Source organism: Camarhynchus parvulus, chromosome 1A (genome assembly GCF_901933205.1).
Source record: "Camarhynchus parvulus chromosome 1A, STF_HiC, whole genome shotgun sequence".
NCBI classification, from domain to species: domain Eukaryota; kingdom Metazoa; phylum Chordata; class Aves; order Passeriformes; family Thraupidae; genus Camarhynchus; species Camarhynchus parvulus.
This window is the reverse complement of record NC_044586.1, coordinates 40204754-40227203: the sequence shown is the minus strand read 5'-3', so window position 1 is coordinate 40227203 and position 22450 is coordinate 40204754. Positions and strand designations below refer to the sequence as shown.

General features: G+C 41.1%; 1 protein-coding gene across 1 annotated transcript; it reads right to left on the bottom strand.

Moving 5' to 3' along the window:
- Nucleotides 1–10626: 10626 nt before the first annotated feature.
- Nucleotides 10627–19149, bottom strand: AMIGO2 (adhesion molecule with Ig like domain 2). The gene is made up of 2 exons (XM_030960133.1): nucleotides 19012–19149; nucleotides 10627–12372 (listed from the first exon to the last, which is right to left on the bottom strand). Exon 2 carries the CDS (start codon nucleotides 12297–12299, stop codon nucleotides 10734–10736), a length of 1566 nt encoding a protein of 521 aa, XP_030815993.1. The 5' UTR covers nucleotides 12300–12372; nucleotides 19012–19149; the 3' UTR covers nucleotides 10627–10733.
- Between the last annotated feature and the right edge of the window lie 3301 nt (nucleotides 19150–22450).

Genomic DNA, 22450 nt, shown 5'->3' with positions numbered 1-22450 from the left:
TAAGTTTATCACTGTACGTTTGATATAGCTCCTTCCATTCCTGATGTTTTTTATCTCTCAGATTACATATTTCAGAAACTCAAGCAACACTTCTTTTTACTGATCTCTAGGCTTCTCTCATTGTGCTTTCTTCTAAAATTTAGCTCACTTCTCTTCTAGCTTTAACAACCTCACTGATGTAGTGATTGCTGGTTTGTGGGTGACTAAATTAGAGGGTTTTGTTACTGAGATTCTTAAATTGGAAACAATGATAGAAAACTGAAGTGCCTTTGTGCTTCAGCTGCGAAACTTAAAATTGCTCACAGACACAGTATATTTATATATATTGTTCGTGTAAAGATTACTGACAATCTCAGAAGATTTTTGAAACATTCAAGAAATCCTTCTTTGAATATCAAAAGTCGATTTGAAATTCTGTCATAAATTGAATAATGTGTCTGACATTGTCAGATCATACCTGGATATTATTCACCTTTGCAGAGAGTCTTCAGGAGTAAAAGGCCTTCCATGTGCACATCACAACCTCATCGTGGTCATGAGCAAGGCCCATGAGGCAGAGAGAGAGGAAAATATCAAGGCAAAAGAGGTTGCATAGGGACAGTGTAGTTAAGTCTGGCTTAAATTCATGAATTCATGTAGAAACTAAATAAAAGCAAAATGTAAAGAAACCTCCAAAAAAACTTCCAGATGCTGCTCTTATTCAAAGAAGGAAGTACAGCTGACAGAAAGCAAAGCCTAAACTCCAGTTGTGTCAGCAGATTAATGTCAGGAATATGCCAGTGTTACTCCATGGAGCAGTCAGCGATGACAACATTTTCTTAGCAATAAGAGGCTTCAAATTCATAAAGCCCAAATCAGCATTTCTCTGTCAGCCTGGAAAGGGCAGCTGGCATCTAATCCTCACTGATGAGTAAGGCTCCTTTCTGGCTACTACAGCACACTGCTCAACTTCCAAGGACTGGCTTCGTATGTGAGTTTTTGGAGAGCCTTTCAGTGTGAATACCACAGACAAGCACTTGTCACAGCTACGAGCATGGCCTTTTGAAAGGATTCAGAGCTAGACTCAAATGGTCCATTATGGCAACACTCCTGCAGGCTAATGTATGCTAAAGGACATTAATCTCCCATTTATTTTCTTGTGTGGTCAAGTGCAGAGAAAAAGGCTTTCTGAAGCTCTAAATGATCTTCTGGAGAAAAAGATCTCTCTTCAAGCTAAGCAGATGGGAGGAGGGTACAGTATGGGAGTTCTTGTATTAAAATGCACTAGCCACAGACATTGTATGTTAATAAATACCTACCTGTAAATGTATTTGCTCCTTAAAGTACAATGTATGCTTATTGTCCTTCATAGAAACATGCAAAAAGAATCCAAGGTGTGGAAAGATCTTAATATGCTACAGGCAACTATAATGCTTCCTGTCCCCAGAAATCAAAATGTTTTGCACCTACTAATGAACTACACCACAAAGATGCTCAGAGTCAGATTTTAAAGTAGACATTACCAAAATACCATTAGCACAGTATTCCACAGTGGTTATCAGTGATCAGGAATAGCAGCTTACAGCTTTCCTAGATGTACATTAAGCTCCTTTTTCAAGTCCTACAAGCCTGATCAAACTCCTCTCATACACTCTGGGAAAAAGAAGCATTCCTTGTCAGAAAGATAAGGCTAATCCTACTTTGCTGTATATGAGTGTATTGGAATACCTGAAATGTGGTATCTGTACATTCTGTTGTCAGCATGCAGTTGGTCTAGAAGAGCTGTGTTTCTTCTGCCCTCCATGAGAACACAATCTCCCATAGTGGCTGCTCAGGAAACCATATAGAGCAACTGGCATCTTTTATGTCTAGTCTCCAGAGATACACATGCATTTTCCCCTCTTACTGTGTCAGTTCTTCTCCTCCCACTACAAGGGTAAAATATTAATTGGCAAAGCTGACAGCAGTACACATACCCTGTTGCAAATACATCTCTAAAGAAGAAAATGTTACATTTTGTCTTTAGGGCACAATTAAGTTAGTTACTTCATTTTCTGCAGAGGAAAAAATAAAAATCCTAAACACACCTACTTCAATCCCAGTATTTCAGTATCTTTACAAGTGATGGCTTGGAGACAGTAAGGGAATCTACTCAAAACAACAAAAACGTACAGAAATTTCCAGGTCACTACTTCTCTGCCACTCTTATAAATCAGTCCAGTTATCCACCGCTTCTTAGGGAAATCATGGATTAATATTAATATGGTCTACCTACTGGGAGCCACGTGGCCTGAACTCATGATGGCAATTAAAGATAAGCAGAAAGTACTTTTCTGTCCATATGTATGATCTTGTTATTTCTGGGATGAATGATCTGAACCTGCATTATTGAGACAACAGTTCTCTATTCAGGAGGAAATTACTAAGGCAGTATGAAAATTTGATATATTTTCAAAAGCCTGAGCCCCTGTGAAGGTTCAGATACTGCTTTCGTTTTTCACTTTTGACTTTCGACTTCTGTACATTATTTTCCCACCTTTACTCATCCTTCTTCTGGCAAAATCTTCCCACTGCAATGTTTCTATTTTTAACAAATTGCAGCCTGTGCTCTCCACAAAAGAAGCTCATTGCTTCTGGGCAGCAAGAAAACAGCAGTCCTTGGAAGCCTAGTTTTCACTCTGCCTTCGAACAGTTTGATAAGAAAAAGGGGCCCCCTCACAGGTCATCACTGTGAAATGCACCCTGCATGACACAGCAGGCGACATATCCACACAGTTAATGAAATCTAGCGTAGCCCTCAATTCCTTAGAGGACATGAGCATAAATTTTGCAAGTTATGCCTTACTGAGCAGAATCTGTAGGAAAGCTTCAGGAAATGTCCCCAAAACTCTGAGTTATGACCAATGCCCATGGTATCTTGTATAAGCCTAATTGGATTCTGTTGCATGTAATGGGTAGGGAGAGATTTATAGGTATTTTGGAAGAATATGAAAATGACACAATAATGACAGAATAGCTTTATAACATTTTTATGCACCATAATGATGAGAATTTTAAACTTCCTTCTATCACTTTTCTATATTATGAAGCAATTATAAATCACCATGAATGTGCCAAGTACACAGCACACTGATTCTTCTGGCATGCTTTCCAACAATTTGTCCCCAAAGAATATAAAAGGAGGAGGGTCTGGCCATGCTGGAGAGCTGGCCACATGCATTCTTATCACTCCCAGGCACTTAGATGAGGTGACAGGCGCGTGACTGAGCTGGAAATTCTTCACAAGCAGTCCAGCAAACAGCACTTTGCAACAGCAATTTTCCACGCAAAGCACCAATGAGAATTAGTCTTCTTTAATATGAAATTATAACACCAAGAGCCACACTAACCACCCTATAATAAAATTCTTGGTGAATAATTGATGAAAATGTATCTCCTACACTCTTACCATGTAAATGTTTTCCTTGAAGGGAAGAAGCCTGTTTTCACACCTGATATGAAGCAGGTGATGTCAAAAGCCTTCTGACTCTGCATTCGGTGTAAATAATTAGATGGAACTGCTAAAAGACAAAATATTACAGTGTTAAAGGAAAAAAAATACTGTTTTCAGTAAATACAGTGATTTCTGACATTCTACTGGATTTTTTAAATCTGTAATGGAAAGGAAATTTTAGAAAAATTACATGCCACAAATCTAGTAACAATAATAACAGCACGTCTAAATATATTTTTAAAATGTAAAATTAAACACAGGACAGCAAATCAACAAATTGGCTTATCTCTACAGAAAATATGGATCACAGAGACCATTCACTACAACATGATCATTTTGTTTAAATTATATGGGCTGATTATCCATGCTTGAAAATAAAAAGGGGAGGAGATACACATGCATTGAAAAATAGTTGCATTATCTTTTTATGGACAAGAAGGGAAAGAGAAGAGAGAAAACATAAACCTTTCATCCCCAAATTACAAATCACCTAGTAGAGTTGCAACAACAAATGTCACTCATTTGCATTCATGAAAGCAGTTTAAAAATAAGATTTTAAATGATTTCAGGCAATAGCTCAAATATATTAACTTTTGCTTAGCAAAACAAGGTCAGAGCAGCTATATCCTCTGCTTTTGCAAGGGTGTTTTGCAAAACACCTCCTTGAATGGGATCCAGCCTTGACTTACATATGTGAGTGGTGAAAAGCTTTATTTCCCTTCCACCAGTGTTTTTACAGGCAGTGGTGGACTGCCTGGAAAAAGGCTCAAGATTTTGTTTGTTCTGAGAAGTTGTAAAAAAAAATAAAATATATATATATATATATGTATAACAAACCTAGTGGCTCTCTGATTCTTGTGTCAGGTAAAAAGAGCAAAGAGGACAAAAGTCAGATGTAGCCTGGTCTGAGGCTGTATCTAGTACTATAAACCCTTCTGCTCCAAAGGCAAAAGGCTAATTGAGCTGCTCTAGGCAACAGCAGTGCTTATCAGAGCTGATTTATTTTGTGTCTATTATTGCCTACATCACCTCAGCTACCAGGGAAAGTGCTAGAAATCCTTTTGTTTCTGTGAAAGGACATCTTGTCTTATGCAAAGGCAGCACTTGCTGAGGCTCTCACATATCAGAGCCTCCACCCCCTCTGGAGGGGTTGTCAAAAATTTGTTTGGATTTGACGAGCATTTTGAATTTAGGACTATTAACGCTTGAGGAGGGAAATTGGCAGTGTACCTTATTATGCAGTTCTCAAGCAAACATGGTCACTCCACCTCAACTGCTCTTTCCCTCTCCTGATGTCCCTGTCAGGAATATATGCTGTAGCAGTCTATTATGTTCAATGCATAGTTCCAAAGTGCAAATAAAAGTGCTGAGTTCAAAAAGGAGTCTGTAGTAAGGCCTGAATGGGGATCGCAATTGAATTTGTTAAACTAATCTCATTGAAGAAAACATCTTCCCAATAGTCTAGGAAAGGTCTGTATGATGCAGTTTGGCTCTAACTTGCCTAGGAAATACAGTTGACTCCTGGCTGTCCTGAGAATTCATATAGACTGGACAGCCTCCCTACATACCAGAGCCATTTTAGGCTAACAGAGCTGTTTCACATCACTGATGGTTTCTATATCAATTTAGTTAAGTAGCTGCAAGAAGTTTCAGGAATAGTCTTTCTCCTTTAAAAAAAACATAAAATATGCAATTTTGAATTATTCAAATGAGACAGATAATATCAGTTAAATTAAAACAACTCACAGGTTTATGCCTGAATAATCCAATGTTTGATCAAAGAATACTTAAATCCATAACTAACTTTTCCTGACATCTCAGTAATGTCAAGCTGATTACATAATTCTTGACCCTCCTTACCTTCCCTATTAAATGTAGACTTCATTAGGAGAACTAAATGAGAAAATATTCCCATTAATTACATTATTCTGCAAAGGAAAGGAAAATACAAATTCATACAAGGAAAGGAATTCTCCTAACAAAATCAGAACATAAACAGTAATTCACAAGAAAAATACTTTCTCCATTGCACCTGTTCAGTTCTTTACTGTTAATGTTAGAAATTTCTTTAAAGTAAGGAAGAGAGGTATGGTCCTTTTATCTATGACATGACCTCTTCAGCAAATTTGGGATACCCCTTGTTCAGAAGCTATTAACAATACTCTTATGCTTTGATTGTTGCATGGATCACTTTCATAGCTTTATTACTGTCAGAACTCTCTATGTTAGCATACGGAACCTCCAAAACACCCATTAAATCTGTACTTAGGTAATAAGTGCTTAGTTTATTTTTTTTTAAATTTTAAACATGTACCCACTGAAGACAAGAGCTAAGACATTAGCTGTGTTTTAAAATATCAAGTGAACATTGGCTCAAATTATTTCTTGCCCTTATCCTCTTCAACCTCAAATTTATTCATACCTGAGCCCTGCTAGACAAATAGAAAAAAGAATAAGAGGGAAAAAAATCTTTAAATATGCATTTTCTTTTTCTGTGTATTTAATCATTCAAGTACAGTTTACCAGAAAGAGCAAAAAGAAAGTAAAATCTAAATTGCTAAATCTGTAAATTGAATGTGTATCCTAAGCTTACCAATGTCAGCTCTCATGATTTAGTATCCACTTGGAAGTAGTTGTTTTAATTTATCAAATCAAATAATCCCTTACAGCAATTTTGCAGTTCATACAGAAATCATCTTCAGAGAGCCAGTCCTTAAGCTGAAAACTAGGAAGGAAGAGGCTGGAAAAGGTTCCTGCACCTGCTACGGCCAACTGGCGACAACTCAGCCATGAAGATGAGAACAGGAGCATGTGCTGGGAGGGATGGCCAGTGGCTGCAGTCCACAAGGGAGTGTCATTACGGCATTACTATAGAGATGACCACAACAGTGGGATTTGGCTCATAAAGGTTGGTTTACTTTCATCCAGTTCAGAGATATAAGAGGTGCCAAGGAATAAGCTGTAGACAAGGTATAAAAGCACTCCAAAGGAGGTTGATTTATTCTAGAGGGAAGAAATCATCTTGTGAAATCCTAATTAAAGTTCTTGGTTTAATTGCAATTTTGCCTCAGGGTTTTGGCTGTTGAGGAGAATGAGCTATATAAACTGTTAGTTCTCTGACACTCAAAAACTAGCAGTCCTTAGAAATCTGACTTATTGAAGCACTGATGCTAAGGAGACAGACACATTACTAACCTGGAGCACCACTTGCCTAGCAAGCAGCAGGTATATTATGGGGCTAAAACCACATAGTACTGGCTAACATAACTAACTGCAGATTAAAGGTTGCTGTCAGGAAAGCACTTTGGTTCACCCTCAGCTTCCAGCATGGATGGCAGCTGCTCAGTGTATTTGAGGGGTAGTCAGATATTGTATGTGCTGTTAGTGAGGTGCTCTGAGTCAGACACTGAATCTTACCAAGGTCAGAAGAGATGACCAGCAAGCAGCTTTACCTGTCTCCTGCCACTACAGGTAGAGAACACAGGGACAGTGTGGTTGCGCAGCTGTTGTTGTGCTCCAGACCGACCTGAGAGGTTTCATGCTGGCTTTACATGACTTGTTTCCAACACACTCCACAAAAGCTGATGCCTGCAGGCATGTGTGGTACTAGAAACAGACAGAGGCAAGGACATAATTTCCCAGAGCTGCCTGCAGACATCACCCTTATTTTTGATCCATGAGACAGCTGTAACCAATGTAAGAGGCCCTTGAGTAGGAGAAAAGCTGCTTACCATCATTAAAGCAGTGGAGGACACAGATTCAAAGGAGCCTCCACAAAAAAGACACTGTTAAAATAAAGCTTAGATCTCTGCCTATGCCCTTGTAAAGCAGAGTCTCAGGCTCTGGAAAGAAGACAAGGGAGAGCAAAAGCACCTGGGGTCAGCAGAGCATGGTGGGGAATATCTCACTCCAGGCAGCTTGCAGAGGCAGCGAGTGACCCCATGCCCAGTCACAGAACTTTTGCCAGTAGCTTGGTACCTCTGCCTTACTGCAAACCCATTTTAAGAGCGTGTTTGGACTGGTGCCAGAGCATTCAGCACCTCACAGAACTGCGCTCTCTCTGCATTAAAAATATCATTCAGCTTTTTGTAGTTGCTGGAAGCATCAATGGGAAATCCAGGACACAGGTTAATGGGGAAGACATGGTTGTAAGACAAGTCTGTCAACAAAGCCTTTCTAGGAGATCAGACCCCAGTGGAGCTGCAGGTGAGGCATCTGGGCAGCCCCTTCTGCCCATGCAACAAGCAGGGTGCTGCAAGGCCACGGAGCTGGATGGCAGCACTGGCTCCCTGCTCACAGCCCTGATGGGGCTCACACTGCTGTGGGAGGAGAGGAACTGATGAGCTGCAGTGGCTTTCCACAGCCTTCCAAGACAAGAGACAACTGGGGCTGTGGATTATGGTGTTGGTGCTATAGACAAATATTCATTAATGATTAAAAATCTTCATTAAACTTAATTAAACCTGCTGAACTCATGAGGCTATGATAATGTAAAGAAGCAGCAAAAAAGCCATCTCTTTCAAAAGCTTTGTTTTACCACCTTGTTCATACTCATAGTTTCAACTGTGAGCACTTTGAAGGAGTCAGTAAAATACAGACAGTTAATAGTCACAGTGAATATCTGCTGTTTAGATCAATGCTCAGCTTCTCCAGTCATCTGTCAGGATTACTCTGATCCCACAAATCCCTATGCTTTTGCTGCAGGGCAGCAGCCCTGTGGATGAAAGGCTGATCATTCTCTACCTTTTTTTGTTTAGGGCTACCAAAGAGATATAACATGCTCGGTGAGTTTGATACATGATACTCCCACTGCCCCGCGCTGGAAACAGCAGTGGAGTTCACCTGCTCAGCTGTAGCTCTAAGGAGAAGTGTGTCAGCCTCCCAGCCATACTGACAACTGCCTGTTTCCTTTTTCTGCCCAATTTGGAACTGACCCACCGTGCTCTTGTGTAAACACTGAAATCTGGGTCAATCAACCTGATGTATGACAAGAGAGCGTAACATCTGCCCAGAGCTGTAACTGATCTGCACAACTGTCTGCAGAGTGCTTGTCTCTCTGCCTCCCACTCTGCCTCACCACCATTTCAGCCCTTTGGCCCCCGGGTCACCCATCATCTCCTTGCACAACACAGAGGACATCCACTCGCTCACCAACCATACATGTGAGATGGTAGGAAATCATGCAGCTTAGTAAAATTGTAGGGGGAAAGAAAACGTCTTTGAGAAGGAGACAATGTCAAACCTTTGCCACAGTGACAGATGACTCAACCTGATTTCAGCAAAGACACTGTTTTTCCATCACACTTTATATGTAAAAATATAGATTTTGAGTTACTGCATATACACAGATGAAAGATGAAGGGACACTAACCTGCTTGACAGCAGAAGCTATTTTTAAATTTACACAGATAAATGTACAAATAAAAGACCCAAAGGTCTGGTCATCTTCCTCTCCTCAATATTTATTATCCTCTACCTAGAAAAATAATTTCCATTTTCCATTTCCCTGAATCTGAGTTAATGACTCCAGCTTTTTTATGATTCCACATACTTTGTACACAACACAGAGACACTGCTTCCTGAACTAATCTGTTTGTAAGATAGCTTGTCTTCAAACAATTAGCTACATCAGGATTTCTCCGTAGCAAATCAATAGCTTTGGCTCAGCCAGATATAAGCTTTAACATGTCGACACGCCTCTCAAAATAAATCACAAAAAATGGCAAGTGGCTGTCACAGTAAGCTGCTTGAAAATAAATTACGGTTGCCATACCATGTAGCCCTTTGATTCTGATTTAGTTTATCCTTTATCCGTTCAGTATATTCCCCCCAAAAACAGAATGAGACAGACATGCTCCATTTACTTGTCTTTGGTAAGCTGCAATTACTTGAGAAACTCCTTTGAAGTTGCTACTTATCAATGTGAGGAAGATTGGAAAAGTCCAGCCCAGCCTCAAGGTAAACAAACTTAAAAAAAAAGGGGGGACATATAATGGAAAACGAAAAAGCTAATAGAACATAATGCTCATTACAATACATGCTTCATGTAATCCATATTGCATAACAAGTCCAGGTCAGTTTTACCAGACTCATAAACTTTGATTGTAATACATGCAAGAAAGAAAGCAGTAAAATACAGAAAAGGGCCAAGTCTAGGTAAAATCTGTGTTTTCTGAATTTAGAGTGTGTAAAGTCTTTTATATTTTCATGAGTTTGTCCAAGTACTGCATTTCCTCTTTTAAGAAAAAACTCTAGGATCAAGTTTAATAAGGCTCCAGAAACCGTGTGCCACTGAAAAAAAATAATTAAAAAATTTCCCTGATTTCACAATTATCTTTGAAGAGAAGTCACTCACCCCTAAGATGAAGCAGAAGCCCTGGTGATGGTGGCAGATTTGTTTACCACATGTGATGCTAAGCATACAGTGAGAAGTAGAGGTTAAGACAATTGGTTATAATTAATCCAGTTATCACAGCTTAAAAAGTTACTGCTGATTTGTATGTCCTCATGCCTGACAACTTTCATTTTTTGACTGAGGCAACTGCAAAGGTAGCATATCAACTTTTACCTGTTTTCATTACATTAAACATTTATAAACAAATACAAACACATTTCACAAGTAATCTCATGACTATGTTATTATGATGCTCCTCATTTAATGTTTTCAAGCAATTATTTGCAAATACGTTATCAGTTGAAAGCCACAAATATTTACCCAGTGCTGCTAGGTGTTCTGGTGGCAAATTCAATCCTTTTGTGCCAAGCAATCCAAGAAAAATAATGATTTTTTTCCTGTAGTGATTTTATGTAAAGATTTTATGAGTTTATGAAAGGAATTGCAGGAAGTCTGGACATTTTTCTCCTTAGCCATAAGCTGCTTCTGTGCACACTTCAGAAGAGCTGAGTTATCAGCATGACTGGGTGTTGCATAGGGGTCAGCCTCTGCCTCTGCAGAGTCAGCTGTATGCACTGGAAATGTCTCTAAACATGCATTGAGAAATTGCTGTGCATGGACCAGAGAGTAAAACTGAGGCTAAGCTTGCATTAAAACCATTCACAGTAATGACAAGCTGCTTGCTTTTCCCGAACGAGCTATCACTGTTGCATGGCTTGTACAGAGAGGAGACGCAGTTCAAGGACTGACAAAACATACCTTTTTTTAAAACATTTTATCTCTTTTTATTTGTTTGTCCTGATGGTTTGCTACAGGCAAAGGAGGTATTCAGAAATGGAACTGCATGATACAAACACAGGCAGCAAACTAAGCTGGCGGCATGAAAGGCGTATCTGAGAACACAGAGTTGACAGAGTCAGAGTCGGATTTTGTTCGAGTAGTTTTTAAGATGCTCTCTGTAATGACACTGTCATTGGGGAACAGTTTTACTTTCCCATTCTGACTCTGTTTTGGTTCGTGCACGGGTTCCAGGAAAACCACCCGTTTACCAGTGCTAGCCTTCTTCTCATCGGCCGGCAGCTCCTGCGGCAGTGTGGAATTCAGTATGGACGGGTGAGCACTGCTTTGGTTCAGCTTCCTCTTCCTCTTTTTTGCTTTACATTGACATGGGCAGGGGGTCAGATAGAGATACAGCAGCACTAAAATAATACTGGCCACACAGGCAGCAAGGGTGGTAAAAGCTGTATTAAATGCTTCATGAGCGTGGGACCTGTTCACTGTGAAATTGCTAACATTTATTCTGACCTCTATGGTTTCATTTAACAGTCTTTTCTTATTTATTGCGATGCAGGAATACAGCCCTGAGTTCTCTAGCTGGGCATCTGTTATCTCCAGGCTGCCATTAGGAAACACCTTGAAGTTATCGGTGTCCCTGTCTGGCTCCAGCAATCTATTGTCTGGACTAACCCAAACAAACTGTGTGCCCATATCGCTGATTCTGCTGTCACAGTGTACAATCAGCCTGTCACCAACCTGGGCATCATGAATAAACCCAAAGGCCTGGAAAGAGCTGTTGATGGTACTTTCAGAGCAATTCATAATGCTGTCGTGCAGTAAAGGCAGTGTATTATCATCACTTGGGTTTGACTGCAACAAACAGCTGTACTCATTTTTGAAGTCCATGACTGAGCTGAAATGCCTTTGATACCAGAAGACTAGCATGGAGTACAGGACACAGTCACAATAGAATGGGTTGCCATGAAGATAAATTCCACTAAGTTGTTTGGCTGGCACTGAACTCAGGCGCTGAACAGGCATCGTCTGGATGTGATTAAAGGAAATGTCCAGCAACACAAGGTCTGTCAGTTTATGTTTTCCAACATATAAGTCCAGTGGGAAATGCGAGACCAAGTTGTAGCTTAGGTACAGTTTCTGTAATTTGTACAATCCTCCAAAGGCTAAAGACTCGATCTGTGTTATTTGATTGTTGTACAGCAGGAGAACCTCCAACTCCTTTAGCTCCTGAAACACAGGGCTGCCCAGTGTTTTCAGGCTGTTGGATGACAAGTCCAGATACTTCAGATTTGGAGTTGTGGAAAAGCTTCCAGTGCTAATGCTGCTAATGCTATTATGATTGACTATTAAAGTGTTCAGTTTCTCTGACAGCACTGGGACCCATTCAGGTTCCAAAATCCCAATTCTGTTATAACTCAGATCCAGCCTTTTCATACATTTATAAAGATTTCCTGGCACTCGAGTGAGGTTCTTATTAGTGCAGCTTACGATATCACTGGCACAGATGCAGGCTGCTGGACACATCCCTGGGGCACTGCCACAAACACTCACGGTGATGACCAAGAGGCATGCGAGTCCTCTGCAGTTTGCTTTAACAACTCCAAGTCGAGTAGGAAGTGTCCGCCAGTTTAAAGACATTGTCACTGTCTTTTAGCCGTCTCCCAGTGCTCCTTGCCACAGATGACTTGCGCAGTTAGCTTTGCCCTTGTTGCTGTCAAAAGAGGGATACACAGGTACAGCACGTTAACATTTACCATTCATACTCTGCATGACTTCTTATGCCTTTTGAAAAATAAATGGAATTAATCCTTAGGGCTTCATACAATTAATAGTATAATCTAGTTCTAAGGTGATGTAAACTTAACATCATTGTTTTAGGTAAACATGAAATTCTGCATTCATGTGTCAATATATACTTTAGATACAGCATTTTTTGTCTTCAAAAAGAATGCAACTATTCTTCAGTCTTCGACAAAGTAATGCAATTTCTGACAGTTCATTAAAAAAAAAATTGGAAATGTTCCTCTGTGGAGCATGACTTGGCAAAGGCAATCCCTACCTGTTTCCAAACCAACAGAGATAGAATTCCCAGCAGAAGAGAAAAAGCTTCATCCTAAAATGTTTTTTTTCTTGTCAAGTGGGAAGCAGTTCCAACATGCTTTTCATTATAATCAGAAAATGTCACACATTTTCAAGCAAAGAATTTTCTCAGCCTTTCTAGCTTTAAATGTCATATGAATTTCTTTCCTTTCTTTTCTTTTGATTTAGTAACCTATGGTTCAGGTAGCAACAGCCTATTTTGAAAGTTATTAAAGTTGTTCAATAACAATATTTTGTATTCTGCTTCTTTTACCTTTGCCAATATAAGTAATGAGGAAGAAATCTATGAAGTCCTTACCTTAGGCATAAGTTTTGGGACCATTCAGTAAGGATGAGTCAGCTCTTTCTCAAATCATAGTAAAAAAAAATATTTTGCTCGTATGTAGATAGAAAAACCCCAACCATACTCTTTTCAGAGTATTTCAGAGAATATTTTAGAGTCAGTATTGTTTGAAACAGGGATGCAAGATTTGGTACAGTAGAGATTCTGTGCTAAGGGATATGCTTTTTACCATCTTCTGAGAAAATGTAGACATACATAGCAGAGGAATAAACATTTCTCCCTGGTACCTGTTTAGAGTTTTTCAGTAAATTCGCAGGTGAGCTCATCTGCATTGATTATTGTCACCCCTTCAAACTTCATATGTGGTATTCAGCCCCCACATTATTATCCTCAAACTCTTTTCTCCAATCTCACCCACATGTTGGAGCAGCATCTGAGCAGGGCAAACCCTGCAATGTCTGCTCTGCAGTGCTGATAGTGGCTATGGCCAGGAGCCTGTGGACAGTGGGATGAGGAAAAAGAAGCAGCTTCAGATGGAAAAGAGGAAAATAAAAGAAGAAATTGTATTCTCTGATGATGCAATATGGATGAAGAAAAGATGAGCCTTGAGGGCAAAAAAATTAAAATCAAGACCTACATGGTAGAGGGCAGCAGGGCAGAGGGATAGTGGAAGAAGGGGAGAGAGAGAAGGGTAAGAGACATATAGGGAAGGAAAAGCAAAACCGGGGAGGTGGATGCTAATGGAGCATCATCACTGTCACTAAAGAAACTGAGGAGGAGGTAGTCTGAGGATGCAGAAGTCAGTTAAGGCATATGAGACTGGAAAAGCAGATGAGAAGGTTGTAAAGGGAAAGAAGAGGTCTAAGCAGAAGACAAACAAGAATTTCAGGAGGTAAACTTTAGAGCCCACCTCTCCAGGGAATTCACATCTGCTACTTGAGAACCTAAGACTACTGATGCAATTAATTAATATATGCAAAAATCAAAAAATTTCACTCCTCCTCAGTTCTTTATTCCCCTCTTCTGTAACCCTCTGCCAATCTGTCAGGCTGCTGTCTTCAGCTGACAAATCTACTCTTAAGTCAAGTGGTAGAAGATGCACTATGAAACTAAAGAGCTGAACTTTCTAATGACCCACTAAAAGAAGAAATATGAAGGCAGCATGGGAGAATGGGACATTTCACTTTTCACAAGAAGTTATATATACATTGGCTTTTTTTGCATTCCAAAAAAAAAAAAAAAAAAAAAAAAAAAAAAAAAAACATTAAGAGAATTGCAACACTGCCAAGTCAAATGTTCAAAACGAAAGTGTCAGAATTACATTTTTCTTTCTATTTTAGATTTTATTATGTACAGTCCTTGGTTACAGGATTGTTCAATGTTCCCCCAAACCTTTCCTGACACTGTGCACAGGTTCTGAGGAAGAATAGGGAAAAGAATGGGTGATGATTACATCAAGAGCTTGATAAATCCTTATCCCTGAGAACTGCAGCTGCCCTAGCCTTTGCCACAAAATTCCTGTGAGATCAGGCAAACTATGCGAACTGGTGACTATTACAAAATAATGAACATTCTATAGCCACCAGCTTGGCACTTATAAAATAAGGAACCTCTACATGTTAAATTTGGGGAGGATTGATCTGAGGAAGTGCTGAGATGAGAGTTAAAATGCTGTGACTCAGTCTGGCAGTTCTGATTGCACAGGGATTGTTTATACAAGGGATATACTAACATGGTTTTAGCTATAGAAATGTTGTAAAAATAAATTGATTGGTTTGAATTAAAGTTTAATATCAGGATTCATAAATTCTTCTAGGCTTTTAAAGTCTCCTGAAGCCTCTAACTGCATGGGGTTTTCAATGGAAAGTTAGGAATCCAGAGCAGCGTTTTTTAATCAGTCCTAAGCTCCTTACTTGTTTTTGCTAGTTAGGTAGTCTACAGTAACAATTAATAGATACAAGTTCCTCAAGAGGGTGAAGCATTAGAGAAATTGCCATCAAAAATAATTACGTACCACGGTGTGAATTTGTATGGTATACAGACATAAGGCACAATGAAAAAACCCTGGCAGATGAAAAAGGTATTTAGTAATTGCTCATTTAGTTAGTCTACTGCATGAAACAAGGCATCTGAAATCTACATTACCATAAAACCATGCACTTGAAGACTGGATTATAAAGCATCCACAAAACAGGAGATGAACAGCTGCTGCAAAGGTTGCCTTTCCCACTAACGTGTGAATGCCTGACTCTGCAAGCTATGCAGCCTAATTTTTAATGTAACTGCACTTTCAACAAGTGAATGGCACTTGAAAAAATCATCTCCCATGCTGAAAATAACTGTGATCCTAGAGATACTCTGAATGGGATGTACTAGATCAATGCTCAGGTTTGTAAGGGTTACCAAATTTAATACCCTAGGTAACCTTGCATGTTTGCTTCTGTCCATGCCTATAATTATCTCATCAGAAACTCCAAGCTAGTCTGCAACCAAATCCCATGGGAAGACACAGATCAGTCACTGCTGTACATCAGCATAATACCTTTCAGTTCTAAGAAGCAAAAACAGTTTGCAAGGGCTAAAAACTGGATTGTCCATTCTCAAAGCTCACTGGAGTTGCAAAATAAAAACTGTTTCCGATAACTTGACTTATCTGTGTGGTCAAATCCAAATTACAGACATCCTAAACATACCACAGAACACACAAGAATATTTAAAGAGTACTCTGATGAGCAGTTCCTTTCCATGCCCAACACTCAGTGTAGTGCCTACACTCCGGACAGGTTCTTTGCTCTTTTGGAGAGTAGAACTGTTGAGCTGCAACCTGCTCTTCATATCTACTGCACAAACTACCCAGGATGTTCTGCAAAGCCAAGCACGTTCAACATAAATATTTATAGGGTATGTGATCATTTGAACTTACTCAAAATGCCTGCATAAACATTTCTGGATTGTAATGTGTTAAGTGGCACAAAGAACAAAGCCAGCAATAAGCCCTATATTAAAAAAATCTGGCATTTTCTTTCATCCCAGTAACACTACTTCAGGTCTTAGAGAAGACTTATTTTACAAATTTCAATATTGCATATTTTCTCAAGAGAGATATTGCTATTGAATACTATTAGCTAATGTGTGCCAACAGACTTTGGCCAAGCACTTCACCAATATTTCTGAATGAGCTGGGTAGATACCTTTTCTGATTTATAGTAAAGTGAAGGACATGGTTGGGAATGTTGTTCTTGAATTCTGTTCAAAGAAATAATTCTTTTGTGATGTAAAAGTGCAATATTTCAAGTTCAGTGCCAAAACTACATCACTCCCTGAGATTATTTATCTGAACAGTAATGGTGCACATGCTTCTTAATTGTTCAAGAAGAAAGGTGGGACATATCCTGCTATCATAGGGAAAATCCTCTGTGGTCAGAAACAGCAAAATTGACTACAACTAATCACATTTGAGAGAAGCTAAGGATTCAGTTCTTCTTTTGAACTTTTTAATGTATTTTTCCTGTTTTTGTTTATTTCTGAGGAGGTTATTCATTGTTTTGTTTTTAAAAGTAATGAGCACTTAGACTTGGTTATGGAAAAGGGACTGCTGGGCAACATACAGTCTCAACATCAGTTATCACTTCAAGATCAGCTGATGTCCTAAACACTCCTTTCTCCTTTTTCTGGGCTCTCTCTCTCACTAATGTGACATTAATAATATCTACAGCAGTTTTCTTATCCTCTGTAAGTACCTTCAGGCTTATTGCTGTTTCTCCAATGGAATCTGTATACCAAACTACCTATCCCAGTTCTTTTGAGACCTTGCTAAAAAATCCTTATGTAGCACATCTCTTAATTTAAGCAGTGAATTGGACTGGAGTTCACAATTCACCTGAATGATATTTTGCAAACACTACTATTAGTCTTTTCATTATTAAAAAAAATTGGACTGGTAGATGTTATTCTTACTGTAAAGCATTTTCCTGTACATTGGTGATGCAAACAGTCCCACATCTGGCTGGTACTTTCTGCACAGTGAAAATGCAAGTATTTGCACACAATCCTGCTGCCTCGTGCACTATTGCAGGAATAGTTGAGCCTCTAGAGAGATCAAGCACTCGAAAACATTAAAGACTTCTGCTCATCCTCCAGAAGGTTCACACCATTTCTACATCCCCTAACTCCTTCCCTTGCACCACATCTCCTGTGACTGTCTTCTCTTAGTCTTGCCCCACTCTCAGCAGCCCACAAGACAATAACACATCTCTGCACTGACTTTTGATGTCCACACAGGCGCTCTCCCCCTATACCAGTCTACATATCAGATGAATTAGGGCTGTACTAGTCAAACATAAAAATACATGAAATAAATTTTAAAAAATGATGGCTCAGGTGTTTGTTTTCTCACAGCTCTATTTATTTTTCTGGCATGACATTTGACAAAGGTTCCTCATGAACGCAGAAGCAAAAGTGATTTTTAGAATGGGGTTTTATTAAATTATAACAACAACATTATACAAGTATAATTATTCATGCTTTTAGTCCCAACTTTATGAACCCTGTTCAAGTACATGATAAAGCCATTAATTACATATAGACTAATGGCACCCTATGCAATTAGTATTTTTAAAAGTTACATTTTTAAGGAAGGTCTGCATAAACTCGCATTCCTTGTGTGTGTGTGATACTGTCAGAGGAAATATTCAGCCACCTCGCCTTAGTCTCCAGGCTCTACTCTGCCTTTATCATTCCTGAGTAGAAAAGGCACTCTGCATCAAATCTTCCTGACAGCTGTGCTCAGCATCTCTGACTCAACAGATACAGATTACCCAAACATTGTAATCCATGAGATTTAGTGACCTTATGGATTGAACAGCAAAGACTCTTGGGGAGCTACATCTGGGAGGCGTCTTGATACACTGGACAAAATCCCTGAACCGGGCTACACTGTGCTTGCTGCAGGACCTAACAGTGATGAAAAAAACAGCTTTACATCATATTTGCAGCAAGCTGATCCTGAGATCAGCAAGGCAAATGGAGTGCTCCCTCCAGCCAGCATCTGGCCAGACCTCAATTGTGCTGAATTAGAGATTGATTTGTCCTAGTAACCTTAGCCAGATAAAATGATAATCTCCCACTAATCCCTCATTAAAGATTGAATTTTCTTGAAGAGAGATTTTTTCTTAAAACACGATAACTCGATTGTCTTAAAGAAAACTGAGACACAGAACAACTGGGTGACGTACAACAGAGCCTCAGTTGGACTGATCAACAGTCTCTTTACAGCAGTACCAGCTATGTAAGTCAACATCTCTGCACCTCTTATCCCTCTGAGAGAGTACAAGGGATCAGTGAAACAACAAATTCATCCCTCCTGCCATGTTACTTTGTAAATCAAGCCGCAACCAAGCTTCAACCTTGCAAATTACTTCAGTTGCTAAGGAGATCAGCAAATAATTAAGAAAAAATGCAATGATAAGTGGCAGTGCCTATTACAGCATCGGTAACCAGTCACCAAGCACTGTCAGATGTTATGAAAGTTTAGTTGCCCAGCGAAGGATCCTCACCGCCTCCAAAAAATTATCTGAGGGCTAAACTTCAGAGAAACCCCCTTGCAAAGGATTTGCCGGGGGGGTCTCCTGGCAGTCTCCCGGCGGGGACTGTCCGCTGCAGCCCCAGATTCCTACCGGGAGTCGGCGGAGGGCAAAGTTTCGAAGAGCCCAGCGACCGAAGAGGTTAAACCAGACCGGGGGCACCCACAACCATTCCGAGGGGTCTCTGACCGACTTCCCCGGGCAGGCGCGGCCACTGCCGCCGTTCCGTGGCGGAGGCAGGGGCCGGCTCTCCCCCGCCCGCTGCCGGGCTGCGCTCGCCTCCGGCGACCCCTCTTAGCCCCGAGTCAAGCCCCTCCGGACCCTGCCTCCCGTCATCCTGGCTACCGGGGGGATGTCTGCTCCGCCACCCCGCGGGCAGCGTTACCTGGAGCTTCCGATGGCCGCTTCATGTCCGGGGAGCGCGATGCCGGCCCCGCCGCCGCCTGCAGCCCCTGCCCCGCATGCCGCGCTCCGCTGGGCTCCGGGGGAAGTTGCGGGACGCCGGGAGCGCGGCAGCGGCTCCGCTGCGCTCCCCCGTGGACGCAGGCAGCGCTGGCCCGCTGCCCCCGGGAATGGAGCTGAGGCCCGGAGCTCGGCACCGGCAGCGGGGCAGCAGGGAAGGCGGGAGACTCCCAGTCACAGCGGCGACACAGCGGGTTTTTATCCCCTCCTGCCTACGCCCTCCCGGTCTCCCCAGCCGCGCAGCACCCGACCCGACTCCGCGCCGCGCGCCCCGACGCCCTCCCGGGCGCTTCGGCGGCAGCGGGACGGAGCCGTCGGTGCCCGGGGGAGGAGCGCCCCGGCGCCCCCGCCCCGCCCCTCGCCGCCCGGGGCCGCCGCCGCTCCGCCCCGCTGCGGCCCCGCCGCCCGCCCGCCGCAGCCCCCGCCGGCAGCGGGCAGGCTCCGCCGCCCCGCCCGGGTGGGCTCTGCCCCTGCGCTGCGCCCCGCACAGCCCGCCCGCAGCCGGGAGCAGAGAGCCCGGGGAAGCCCCTTCTGCGGGGGGCTCCTCGTTAAAAATGCACCGAAACTCCCCGTGTGCGGAGATGGAACAGCGGGGTGTTCCTAAGGCGCGGATAAATGTAAAAGGCGTTGTGCTAGCTCTTAGAAATCCTCCTCCCGTTAATTCAATGGTTCAACCCCGTGGAAGGTCCGTATTAAACTAGGCTTTGATCAGAGCAGAGGAGTCTATCAAATGATAAAAGGCGTTATCTAAAATTAATTGCCATGTAGGGGGATTCTCTTGACCGTGGAATCTGTGGGAGAACTGCTGCAAATCAAATTGAGAAGTGTGATCAGGTCATGGTCACACTTCAGCAAAGCTGAAGCCGAAAGTCAAAGAACACGTTTACTTCTGTTTCACACCAATTTTAACCTCCCCCGGCCAAGTTTCTCCATCATAATTTAGAGTACCCTACATTTAGAGACTGAAACTGAACACGGACTACTTTAGCAAATAACAGACATTGTGGATTTATTGTCATTCAGACATACAGTTTATAGAACAGCTCTCAGCAAATGGGCTTGCATATTAAAGCAGCTGCAAATCACACTTTTCTTTTAAGGGCACATAGCAGAAAGGTTTTTAATACGAGGGGTTTTGGCTATATATAAAGCTAAAAGGCTCTTTGTCCTAGAATTCATCCTACAGGCAAACTAAAATTCTTTACTATGATACAAGATATATATTAAAGATCTGATTCAATATAGATCAAAGCCTGGTGAGATATAGGTGATACAGCTATTGATTTAAAAGACTTTTGGAGCACTACTTTTTCATAAAAATTCAGCTTTTTATTCATCGTTCTTATTTTGTGCTGAATTTCTATGCAGTTAGGCCATATGGCACTGAAGTAATTTTAATCTTGAGGTTATTGATTAAGCACTGGTTTGTTTCAGACTCTCCATTGGAATATTCATTTGTTTGAAGAAGTATGTTGTCTTCATTTATACTAAACCATTAAACTTTCCTGATGACCTTGATACTACAAAATACTGGGTGAAATTTAAGTTGATCACATTACCAATACAGTCTGAGGAAGAGGGTAATCACTTTTGTAGTCTTCCTTCCCCTGTTTTCAAAACTGAAAATGTTGAGCCTGAATTCTTCCTAAAGACTTATGGAATGAAAATTCCTTATGTGTTACCATATGGAGCAGCTGTCCATTTGTGAGTTTTGTGCACACTTTGAGGTAAACTGGTTTTAAAATACTAAGGATTTTTATTGCAGCTTGTTCATACCTCAGTAAATGCGGAGGACTGGTGGGTGCAAAGTGACAGTACTGCTTGTAGCTGTTATTTAGATTCCAGCCATGAGATCTGGACATAGGAATAATTGCTCTGGGGAAGGCACGATCCAGATCAAAGTGAAGTCCAATACTTAAGGCAATTAGAATTTTGATTTTCAAAATTATTTTTCTCATTAACGCTGACTGAGATATGCTTTTTATTTTGGAGATTTCAGGGCCCAGGTGCCCAAAAAATTGATGGGAGTTGTGATCATCCTTTCATGAGTTGCTCAGCTTGCAGAGAGAGGTCATCTGCCAATAAGCAGACGTTGCAGAGAAATCATGATCAAGGGATGCCCTAAACAGTCTGAAAGGAGTTCAGAACCACAGGATTCTTGTAAGTCTGGAAAGAGCTGGTTGTAAGCCCAGCAATTCTTCGTTCCCACTGCATGCTGACAAATTTGAACATGGCATGATGCAATCTAATTTTTTATGAAAGGTGCTTTTGTCACTAGTTACATACTAAATTAAAAGGAAGATTGCTTTTAAAAATTTAATTTGGATGAGAACAACTGGTATTTGTCTTTCCTCTACCAAATAGCACTGATGTGAAAATAGTACCTCTCCAAAATCTTTGTTGATCAAACATGGGCGCAAGCTGTGTGAAGCTGACAGTACATTAATTAGGATGTGGAACTTCTCTTTTGATAATCTGTACAAATGTAAGGTTTCTGGCATCACCAATAGAGATTCTTATTTCAGAGAATTGCTGATAGCTGTCTGCTCCTTCCATTCCTTCAGGAGTGTGCCTGTGTTTCCCTGCCCCTGCACTGCTCTGTCTATTAGAGTGGAAGATTTTCAGTGCTTGTTTTCACATCCTGTGCAGTGCCAGACAGACTGATGGGACTTGATAAGGTCTTTTAATAACAATATTTACCATGTGATGCTGAAAATCCCCACAAATACAGAAATGCCTCTAGTATCTTCAATATTAAGTTTCTTTATTAAAACCACAAATTTATTACAGTCATATAATGAAAATGATAGTTAAAAGACTTTTTCAAAAGCCATTTGGCTACAGGGAGTTTACAATACCTTCATGAACAAGCAGGGTAACTACTGGGCTGGAGATTAACTAGAAGGAGGGTACTGAAAGAAAGGAATATCCTCTTCCTCTACTCTTACACTCTCCTTCTGGCAAGGGCATGATTTTTCTGCCATAGTGCTCATGCAGGAATAAGGATTTCCAACCTCCAGTTTAAGTCCTGGTTACATACATTATAGCCATTGGATATCACACAGTAATAAGGGTCAGAGAGTCATATTATTTTTTTTGTGATTCCCCTCTCTCCATCCTGAATTAATTCTCTGGCAGTGTAAGTCCAGTCTGGGGGTTAGGGTACTTCAGTGAGCTTAAAGGAGTGGCCTGCAGTGCCTCTGCATGAACTCTGAGCCCCCAGAAGAAGACAGGGATGCAAGTTGCACAAGGACTTAAACACAGATTTGTGAGTACCTGAAGGGAGTCCCTTTCCTCCAGCTGGCACAAATATTTTTGGTAAAGTCCACACCAAACAGTTGGACAACAGCTAGTGGGCCAAC